The 10,844-nt window shown below is 43.9% G+C and overlaps 1 protein-coding gene across 2 annotated transcripts; it reads right to left on the reverse strand.

The window, feature by feature from the left end:
• Nucleotides 1-1,354: 1,354 nt before the first annotated feature.
• LOC136512014 (nucleosome assembly protein 1;2-like) lies at nucleotides 1,355-4,748 on the reverse strand. 2 transcript variants are annotated; one of them, XM_066506024.1, is made up of 11 exons: nucleotides 4,555-4,748; nucleotides 4,426-4,469; nucleotides 4,189-4,284; nucleotides 3,411-3,503; nucleotides 3,033-3,144; nucleotides 2,850-2,914; nucleotides 2,528-2,712; nucleotides 2,263-2,440; nucleotides 2,128-2,171; nucleotides 1,806-1,977; nucleotides 1,355-1,699 (listed from the first exon to the last, which is right to left on the reverse strand). In XM_066506024.1, the coding sequence occupies exons 1-11, from the start codon at nucleotides 4,616-4,618 to the stop codon at nucleotides 1,634-1,636; spliced, it is 1,119 nt and encodes a 372-aa protein (XP_066362121.1). In that variant the 5' UTR covers nucleotides 4,619-4,748; the 3' UTR covers nucleotides 1,355-1,633. The 2 variants fall into 2 exon arrangements, with proteins under 2 accessions (XP_066362121.1, XP_066362120.1); XM_066506023.1 differs by having other exon boundaries at nucleotides 1,355-1,702; nucleotides 4,555-4,746.
• Nucleotides 4,749-10,844: the final 6,096 nt, after the last annotated feature.

Raw genomic sequence — 10,844 nt, forward strand, 5'->3', positions numbered from 1 at the left:
CCTCCTCTAGGCGGTAGGCGCCGCGCCCGATCAGGCCACAGCCCGCAGCGCACAGCGGAGCGCAGGGGGTGGCGAGGAGGACGAGAGGCTGGTGAGTCCAAACAACAGAGGGGGGGGAGGGCAGGCGAACGAGCGAGGAGGTGGCGGCGGCGGCGCGGGCGGGAGTGGACTTAACCGGTCCGCTGTCGCTCCTTAGAAAAGAAGGGTCTATTTTGCCATTGAACTATCGTAAGGGCGTGTTTAGATCCAAAAATTTTTAGGTTTGGGCTACTGTAGCACTTTTGTTTGTATTTGGCAATTAGTGTCTAATTATGGACTAATTAGGTTCGAAAGTTTCGTCTCGTGATTTTTCACCCAACTGTGCAATTAGTTTTTTTTCGTCTACATTTAGTACTCCGTGCATGTGCCGCAAGATTCGATGTGATGGGTAGCACGCAAAATTTTTTGGGAACAAAACAGGCCCTAAGTTTGTTTTTGATCGCTGAACTTGAAAACAGGGATTTTTGACCAGTCAACTCTCAAAGCCAAGTACTCACTTGGCCACTATACCCGTTTAATGCCCTCTCATCTTGCTGACTCGCTAGAGCCCATGGTCTCCCTCTCCTTTATCCTCTCCCCGACGCACCTGGATACCACATTCTGGTCTAGAATGGAACCCTAGGTTGAGTGTTTGCAGAAGAGGGACGCAGTGTAGCTGGGTTCCACTCTTTGGCAGATACTCAATCTAAAGTTCGGCGAGGGAATCTAGTATCAAGGTCAAGGTGCGACGTGGCGAGGATACGGGGAAGCTAGGGTTCCACTCTTCGGCAGATACTCAACAGGTTCCATTCTAGGCGGCGAGGGAATCTAGTATCAAGGTGCGCGAGGAGAGGATACCGGAGAGGAAGACGGAGGGCCCTAGCTGACTCAGCAATTTCCTAGTTTATGACTAATGCCCCGTTCGCTTGGCTGATAAGCCATGACTGAAAATACTGGTGGCTAATTTGTTGTAAGAGAAAAATAATATTCGTTGGTTGAAAAAATACGGCTTATAAGCCAAACGAACCGGGCGCAAAACCAGACTTGAGCGATAGTTCGTGATAAAAAAAAATTGACTTCACAAATCGCTTTCTTTATTTCTAATAGCTGCCGAGCTTAACTTCCTTCAAAACTCGGAAACTGCTGAAATGGAGTCTGGAACGACTAGGTCATTGTGTAACAACAGACAAAATGGTAAATGCAAGACCATGTGCAAGATGCAATTCGCAAAACATTCATGCAAAAGACTAGCCTTTCCCCTAGAGCAAAATTTCCCAGCGGCACGGCACGCTTGATGAAAGTACAGCACACTAAGCCAGTGGTATGCACAATAAGACATACCAGAGTGGCAACCATCTTTACTCCAAGCATAAGAAGAGCACATATATAATATCTGAAACCCAATACAGCAAGTGACAAAACTACCACATAACACCATGTCCCAGAAAAATCCCCCCGCCAATTCCATAAAACCAACAAGCTCCCCCTCAAGGGCTCCACAAAACCAACTCAATGACATTGCATCAAGCAGAACCTAATTGCTCCACAACCAATACATCAAGCAGAACCTAATTGCTCCACAACCAATGCCTGCCAATATTCGATGTGCAGCACCTTACTGCTGCTTGCACTCTGCAGGTCGTTCGCCTTGCTGCCCTTCCCCTCCAGCAGTTCCCTTGGTCTTCTGTTCCAAAGAGGAAAGGCAAAAAAATGTCAAAACATACTCAGAAGCTGGAAAGGGTGTAGAAGTGATATTCCTCGTTAGAGAGAAAAAAAGGTTTCTATACCTTGGTATCGTAATCATCATCATCATCTTCATCCTCGTCGTCTTCGTCTTCGTCGTCATCATCTTCATCGTCGTCCTCCTCACCATCCATAACTTCAAAGTCCTCATCTTGAGCAGCCTCTCCAGTGAACCACGAGACAGCATGTGGGATAATCTTGTCTCTGATGGTAGATCTGGCAGATATAGAAAGGATAGTTTAGAAGAAATAAACAAACTCAATCTTGGTGCATCAACAGATTGATCAAATCCCCTGATCACAGAAGCATATAATCTGTAACAGGACGGAAACTACTACATATAATACAGAACACATAACAACATACCCAATATCATAATCTTGCTCCATTTGGTTCTGCAACTGTTCAGCCTATTGAAAAGGGAACATCAAGTCAAATTCAATCATGTTCGTGTATGCATGTTTAACCATAAAAGCAGGTAAATATAAGCTAAAAACTTACTGTATCCTCATCAATTTCCTCATCGTCATCAGGGACTTGAGGTGGACTGAAGAAGTTGAAGAAGCTCTCACAATCTTCAGTTTTTGTGATAGGTTTAGTGTTCTTTGACCCCTTCCGTGGCTTCTTTTTTAGCACCTTTTGTGTCAAGCACTTCCCAGGGTACCATTCAATTTCAGTACTGAAATTGATGAACATAGGCATTACTAAAACTTTCTATCCATCCAAAAGAAAACTTAACTCCACGAGGAAAATATTTAATAATTACCCAATGGCTTTCTCCAGAATTGGTTCATCCTCATCAATCATGTGATATGTTTTTGTAAGCACTGAATTCTTGAAGAACGGATTTGTATCAAAGTGAAATTCAAGCTTAAAGCCCTTTGGCTCGCTGATCCTGTACCACTTGATGTCCTTGAGGTACTTGAGAGCTTCCTCATCCCTCTCCTGGATCTGAAAATTGAAGGACAAGAATTATTTAAAGCCAATCAAAGACTGGTTTGTGTAAGAATGCATTACAACATGTTGGAATACAAAGTATCGATGGCCCTCAGAACAAAAAAAAAAGTAAAAAAGATGCAAGACTTCACCTCCTCAGCTAGAATTTCATGATTCTTCATTGCATTAAGCCAGAAAGCTGGTACACCTTTTTCTTCTGCAAGGAAGCATTGTGATTGAAGTCAAAACAAAAGTCAAGAGGATACATTTCTTCTTTAAGAGTTCCATTATCCAATGGAGACAAGAGTTCTTAAGCAGGTGGAAACTATGTTCACCTTTTTGCTCAGCAGAGGTCTCATCTCCACTCTTTTGCTCTGCAGGGGTTTCAGCTGCACTTTCTTCTGTGACACCCTCAACCTCAACCACACCATTGACAATTTCGTAACGCTGTCAATTTCAGGTCCAATAAAACAATCAGATGGGTCATGGCTCATGGCATCAAATAGGATGCAGCAATAGTGAAGGGATGCCTGTACTTTATGGAGCATCAGAATACTAACATTTCTTTTGCATACATGCTAATCAAGTGTCTATTGCTATGGTAGGCGTATGAATTCTCAGAGCAGTTCAGAAGTTGAAAAAAATAGCAACAGTACAAAACCGAACACAACAAATACAGAGGCATCATTGTATCAAAACATGAACAAGCTTACCTTTGAGTAAAGTGGTTCATACAACTTCTGATACTTGGCTTCTAGAGCTGCTCTCTCCTCGAAAAACTTTGCCTCAAGTTCATTGTGTTGGCCCTAGAAGACAGTATACAATGGTAATAAACTAACCAAAATTGTATCTAGAGCATCAATTCAACTTGCCCAAGTGATTACTATATAATAATACAGAACCAAGTGGTAAACCAATCAGCGAGAGATCTGCATGACAGAAAGGCATAAATATGTTGCACAAAGTAAACCCAGTCTAGACGCATGCGTAATAAGAGAGCTTCTGTCTGATACTTTGATCTAAACTAAGGTTTTCACATGGTTAGATTTAGATCTATAAAGATAATGTGTATCAGTATCATACCATTTCCAAAATTCAAAATCCCAATACACCTTGAGTTCAGGAGCCAAAGGCTCATTAGTTATTACAGGCAAAAATATAAATCTAGAGCTCACAACCAGGCATCATAAATATCATCCAATGTGTGACACAAACATTCACAGTGGCTGGCACTTCTCCAGAATCTCCAGTAATAATAGTATCCAACATTGTCCTAGCTCCTATTAGGATTGGAATTGCTGGTGCTAGTGCACACCAACCATACACCGTCATACCATTATGACAAGTATAAACACAATCACATAATGCATCCTTTATTAGACACAGACAATGATACAGAACCACACAAAGCTCCCTACCGATGCATGCCACAACAGCAGAAACTATCACAAAACCAACATCATAGTCCCACAAGAGTAAGCAACTTTATACCTGGATCTCCCTGAGCTTCTCGACGCGCTTCCTGACCTTGGGCTCGAGGTTCTCGAGCACGTCGGTATGCCGCGACGCCAATCCCTCGAGCGTGTTCTAAACAAGCGCGAGAAAACACCGATTCAGCGTAGGATCACTATGAAATCCCCCAAAAACCGCCCAACCCGACCACAAGCCCGCCAAAACTGCAACAAAAAAACAGCGAACCGCCGCCCGGGAATGCAATAGAAAACTCACCTTGATCGACGCCACAAGGTGGGCCTTGTCCTCCGCGCTGAGCTCTGCATCGGAACCGCCGCAAACCAATCAGACAAAGGCACCGCGCCCAAGCAACGGCAATAGAAATAGAGAGGCGAAGCAACGAACCGGCCGAGTTGGGGATGGCGGCGCCGAGGGCGGAGAGGTCGAGGGAGTCCTTGCCATCGCTCATGGCTGCGGCGCGAGGCACTGGAAGCTTCGGGGACGATTTGGGGGCGGGCGGGGAGGGGAGGAGAAACCCTAGCGGCGGCGGGGGAGGGGGGGCGCTGGGTTGAGGGGAGAGGGAGGGGATGGCGGAGGAGGGGATAAAAAGAGTGGGGATTGAGGGCTGCGATTTATAGCAGGCGCGTGGGAACTCGAGAAGACGTGGGGGGAAGCGCCGGTTTGGTTTGGAGTTTGGACTCCGCCTCCAGTCGCGAGCGGGGGAAGGGCGGGAGAGAGAGAGTACCTTTGGGCCCACCTGTAGGCAAGCGAGATGCTGGAATATGCCTGCACGCTGTCACGGTCCGTACGCTATAAAAAAGTCACAATTCAAGAATTTTAGTTGTAATAAAATTTTATTCAGGCCTCGTTTAGATTGCGAAAAAATTTTAACCCGATGAATAATATCACTTTCATCTTATTTGACAAATATTGTCCAATCGTGGACCAACTAGGCTCAAAAGATTCATCTCATGATTTCCAACTAAACTGTGTAATTAATTATTTTTTTTACCTACATTTAATACTCCATGCAAGCGGCTAAAAATTGATGTGATGAAGAGAGGGTGAAAAAACTTGGAATTTAGGTGGCATCTAAACAAGGCCTCAGACTAGTTTTGCAATCAAGTACTCAATTAATCCATTATTACATTTTTTCTGGCATAGCTCTAAACAGCTTCGGTTCCATAGGACATGACTTGGAGAAATCGTTGCAGGAGCCAGAGCCGATAAAGCCAAAATGGTTCCTATTTATTTTGTGTAGGGAAATAAAAACAGCTCCTTGTTGTAGTTTATAAAAAATCTAAAACTGAAGCTGACTGAAAGTCTACCAAATGGAGTCTTACGGTTTAGCCTTATGCTGAATTTATAGAGCTCACAAAAAACGATTGGATACCAGCAAACTAGTAAGCACTAAACCTATTAGAATTTGTAAGATAACCACCTGCTACTAATAGGGGGTAATTCAAACAGAAATGCTATACAACACATATGTGTTTTGACAAAAAAATATATATATATGGATTTTTTTATCTCTCTCAGCCATCCGATGCGCGTTGTGGAGTCCATCCAACTGTACACGTCTGCATCTCTAGAAGCCTCTCCACACTACGTGAATAAAGTCCGTCAGTCTTATCCTTCCCATCCTTATCCTCTTCTATTCCTTTCCCTTCCACCGCAGCTCCATAGCTCTTCTCCATGACCCACGCGCGCCTGCTCCACCCAGCGCTGCTCACCTACGAGACGGCTCCCGCGTCTTCTTCCTCTGCTCCATGCCCATATGCTCCCGTCACCTCTGCTCGGCTACAGGACAGCGCGATGGCCGGCGTGCCTTCTTCCTCTGCTCCCCTCCTGGCTGCGGGACGGCGCGGCGGCGTCCGTGCCTTCTTTCTCTGCTCCCCGCCCTCCTCCTCCGCCTGCAGCTCCGGCCAGCACTTCTCCCCAGCGCCCGCGTCCGCGCGCGGCCATGGCGGCGGCGGCGGTGGATTTGTGATTTGTCCTTCCATAGAAAAAAAAATGTGATATGTGATATGTGATATGTGATATGTGGAGGCTGGAGGTAGAAGAAGGGTGGAGGCTGTTGGATCTTAATCTTATGGTGCAAAAAAATCATGTGTTGAAACTACGTAAAACACATGGTTATGTAGTAGACACCTCAATTCAAAAGGAATTCTAGAGAAAAATGTGCAAAAAAAATCTATTGTGTGCTCGAAAAGTTTGGCAAAGCTCGATATTTGAGAATACCTTTTGTATTTTTTGAAAGTCTGAATGAGTGAATGACTTTTTTCCCTGTCAACTGTTTTATTTAAAAAATCGTATCGATGCCATCTGGTCAACAATGGTTTTCTGAACTAATCCAAAGTGTTGGTAAAAGAAACATCTGGGGACGTTTATGAAGTCTCCTCAAAATGCACTTCCTAAACAATATATCACTCCGTTTAAAAAAAACAAGGACTGCTTCAACTTCAATTGACAAGGAAGATCAGCTATTGACAAAGTAGGAAGTGGTATTGAATGGCTTCGTATCTGATTGATGCGTTTAGTATTATAAGTTTGTTTAGCGAGCTAGCACGATCGGTGCCAATTTTATTAAATATAAAGAAGAATCTAAAAATCCAAGACATATTTTCTTTTTTTTCAATGTCGTGTAGATGATTACAAGTAGTACCTTGCTAAGAGCATCTCCGACAGTTCCTAAAAATATTTGTTCAAAAAAATAGTTCCTAAAAATATTAATTGATAAATCAATTAGTTTTTAAAGTGGCTAAAAAAACTTGGGTTCCTCTATCAATTTTCAAAATCTACCTCATAAAATATAAAACAATTTTACATTGGGAATTCATGATTACTATCTCGGTCCCAAAGAAATGGAAATCTAGCTTCACGAGGAGTCAAAACATCTTAATTTTGGCTAAATTTATAAAAAGATATTATCTACATCTAGATCTCTAATTAGATTTATTATAAAAATATATTTTATAATTAATCTAATGATACTTATTACACATCATAAATATCAATACTTTTCTTATATATTTGGTCAAAATTAAGAATCTTTGACTCTCCGAGAAGCGAGATTTACATTCTTTTTGGGATAGAGGTAGTATTTACAAATCGTCCTAACTATTTTTCTACATTCTTTCTCTCTTGTACATTTGCATTGAGAACAGTATCATATCCTTATTGTTTCCCACATCCTTCCATCTCCGGATTGGTCGATCGATACACGCGCGTATATTTCCACGCGATTGGGTCAATTTTCTCAAGTGCGGATAATTGGAAGTTAATAGGTGAAAGCTCTAGTTTGGTTTTGGTAAATTGATGAAACCCTAAGTGCTAACCTAGTTCATCAAGTGATCATGAGATAGGTAGCACATTACAAGTGGTGAAGCAAATGAAGATCATGATGATGGTGATGCCATGGTGATGATCAAGCGCTTGGACTTAAAAAGAAGAAAGAGAAAAACAAAAGTCTCAAGGCAAAGGTATAAATGGTAGGAGCCATTTTGTTTTGGTGATCGAGACACTGAGTGAGTGTGATCATATTTAGATTTGATAGCCGTACTATTAAGAGGGGTGAAACTCGTATCGGAATACGGTTATCAAAGTGCCACTAGATGCTCTAACTCATTGCATATGCATTTAGGATCTAGTGAAGTGCTAACACCCTGAAAATGTTTGTGAAAATATGCTAACACATGTGTACAAGGTGATACACTTGGTGGTTGGCACATTTGAGCAAGGGTTGGGAACTTCACCAGCGGAGTGTCCGCCCGTAGTGTGCGGGCAGTCCGACGGTGCCACCACCGCCCTAGACAGAAAAGATAGAGGTCACTGTAAGTGACCGGACGCTGGTCTCTGAAGGACCGGCGCGTCCGGTCAGTAGCAGCAGAAAAAGCGCAGCGTCGGTCATCGACCGGACGCTGGCGCTGAAACGACCGGACGCTGGCTGGCTGCATCCGGTCACACTGACTTGGTCATGCACAGAGGAGTCGTCGAGTGACCGGATGCTGGGTGTGTCCGGTCAAGAATAGTCGTCTCTGGATGCTTACTGGAAACGACCGGACGCTGGGGTTCAGCGTCCGATCACTTTGAGCTGCTGCGTCCGGTCGTCACTTGACCATTGAGATCGGACGATCAACATTTGAAGAGAGGGGACACGTGGCACGCATCACGTGACCGGACACTGAGGTCCAGTGTCTGGTCGATATGACCGGAGTGTCTGGTCACCCCGTATTGTGCCCAGTGAAGAGGTACAACGGCTCTATTTTGTGGGGGCTTCTATTTAAGCCCCATGGCCGGCTCAAGCTCACCCTCTTGGCCATTTGCATTGACATAGCAACCTTGTGAGCTTAGCCAAAGCCCTCCCACTCATCTCCATCATTGATTCATCATCTTTGTGAGATTGGGAGAGAATTCAAGTGCATTGCTTGAGTGTTTGCATCTAGAGACACTCGGTGTTCGTGTTTCGCTGCGGGATTCACTTGTTACTCTTGGTGGTTGCCGCCACCTAGACGGCTTGGAGCAGCGAGGATCGTTGAGCGGAGGTTGGCGATTGTCTCCGGCTCCGATCGTGGTGATTGTGAGGGGTTCTTGACCTTCCGACGGAGAGCCAAAAGGTACTCTAGTGAATTGCTCGTGGCTTGTGTGATCCTCATCTTGTGTTGGTTGTGCGACACCCTATTGAGGGTTTGGCGTGTGATGCCAATTAGCGCGTGAACCTCCAAGTGAGTGAATCGCCACAACGAGTAGTAGCTTGCCGGCAAGTGAACCTCGGTAAAAAATCATTGTGTTCATCATTTGATTCCGAGGTGATTGGTCTTCATTGTTATTCATTCTTGTGATTGATTGGCTCCTTCCTCGACACGGCGATATAACCTTCTTGCTCACTCTCATTACATTACCGCAAACTAGTTGCCAAGCTCTTCAGTGTAGCTAGTTGTGAGAGCTTGTTAGTTTGGTTAGTGTAGCTCTTTAGTTAGCTTTTGAGAGCACACTAACTTAGTGTAGTATCATAGCTTTTGTGTGGATAGAAACTATATAAACTAGAATTGTGGTAGGTGGCTTGCTTTTTAATAGGCTAACGCAACACTTGCTTCGCCTCATAATTGTCTAACTGGTTTGTTAAGTGTTGTTGTAGAATTTTTTAATAGGCTATTCATCCCCCTCTAGCCATTATGACCTTTCAATAGAGAGTCATTGGAGAGCAGTCTTTTTAATCTATACATAGTATTAAAGAATAAAGAGCCAAGATTCTATCTCGTTGTAACTATACATAGATAGTGGAGAGTATTTTTTGCCCCACTTTTTCGTGATCCATACTTATACGGGTTAGAACAATTCGTGTCTGGTGATGATGAATACAGGGTCTTATTTGAATACATATTGGGTCGTGCTCTCCGTATCTTATACTCCATATATGGCTCATACTCATGACCCACGTTCATACAGGTTAGAATAGCTTATGTCTAGCTGTGATACGAAGTTCGATTCATATATCTTGTGTTTCATTGCACCGTACCTTTCTAGTCTTGCAAAAAAAAATCAAAGATTGTAAGTGGGTTTTAGAAACTCTCGGAGATGCTCCACGGAGATGTTCAGCGATTTTGTTTGCACCTGCCGACGCCCCAAGTCATGGACTCCCGTTGCAGTAACAAATAATGAAGGAGTTGAGAGCACCCTGTAGTACAAACTCTCTTGGGTTCCTTTCTTCCCGAACCGTCTTCGTTTCTCCTAGCACATTGGTTAAGCGTGTCATCACCCTCTACTAGTCATGCATCCGTCTTTTATGTTATTTTAGACGAATGCAAGCTCAGAGATGCCAAGCCATGCTGTGAAAATATAGGGAAATTCGTTGCCATCTTCAAACAAATTTAAGATATATCAATCATGCCTGCTTTAATTAAAATTTTTAAAACGACAAGCTTTCGGGATGGAGGGAGTGGTTCTTTATTTTTGAAAAGCTGTTTGGAAGAGTTAGAATTGTTTGTATATACTCCTCCCCTATACGGGATTGGTGATCATCGACTCCAAGTCCAAGCGCAGGATTCTCGCCTTGGAAATGGAAAGCTTCCTTCCTGTCCTGGCTTTCAGCTGCAGGGACCAAGGGCAACCGGGCAAGGAAAAGCAATCCTTGCCTTGCTGGCCGAGGAGAGCACAGGTCCGTCATCCGTGCGCGTACGCTTTGCTTCCTGGCCTCCCATTGGCCATTGCTTGCCTGCCTGCGACTGGACTCTGCGACGAGGGGACGGAAGCTGCCCTGGCCCCTGCCAACGCCAACTGGGTCTGGCAGTGGCAGTCACTCATTGCTTTCCGTGCTCGGCGGGGCGCCCGGGCGGGGGGTGCCGATGCCGATCCGTGCCTTCAATGACGCCATCAATGCTTTATGGCACAACGCAAGCACACGTGAACCAAACCAGCGGGAGTCACCGTGCGAGGCCTTGTTTAGTTACCGATGTTTATCGCATTCACGGAGTATTAAATATAGATTAAATAACTAATTATATAGTTTATGACTAATTTATAAAACGAATCTTTTAAATCTAATTAGTTTATTAGACGAATCTTTTAAATCTAATTAGTCAATGATTTGACAATGTGGTGCTACAGTAACATATGTGCTAATGATAAATTAATTAGGCTTAATAAATTCGTCTCGCGGATTACCGACGGATTCTGTAATTTGTTTTTTTATTAGT

Source organism: Miscanthus floridulus, chromosome 16 (genome assembly GCF_019320115.1).
Source record: "Miscanthus floridulus cultivar M001 chromosome 16, ASM1932011v1, whole genome shotgun sequence".
In the NCBI taxonomy this organism is placed as follows: domain Eukaryota; kingdom Viridiplantae; phylum Streptophyta; class Magnoliopsida; order Poales; family Poaceae; genus Miscanthus; species Miscanthus floridulus.

Excerpts from the sequence above, each read along its gene's own strand:
- LOC136512014 (XM_066506023.1), bottom strand. The coding sequence starts at position 4,618 with ATGAGCGATGGCAAGGACTCCCTCGACCTCTCCGCCCTCGGCGCCGCC. Across the intron at positions 2,915-3,032 it reads GACCTCTGCTGAGCAAAAAG|AAGAAAAAGGTGTACCAGCT; the intron begins GTGAACATAGTT and ends GCTTCCTTGCAG. Across the intron at positions 2,713-2,849 it reads ATGAAATTCTAGCTGAGGAG|ATCCAGGAGAGGGATGAGGA; the intron begins GTGAAGTCTTGC and ends TTCAATTTTCAG.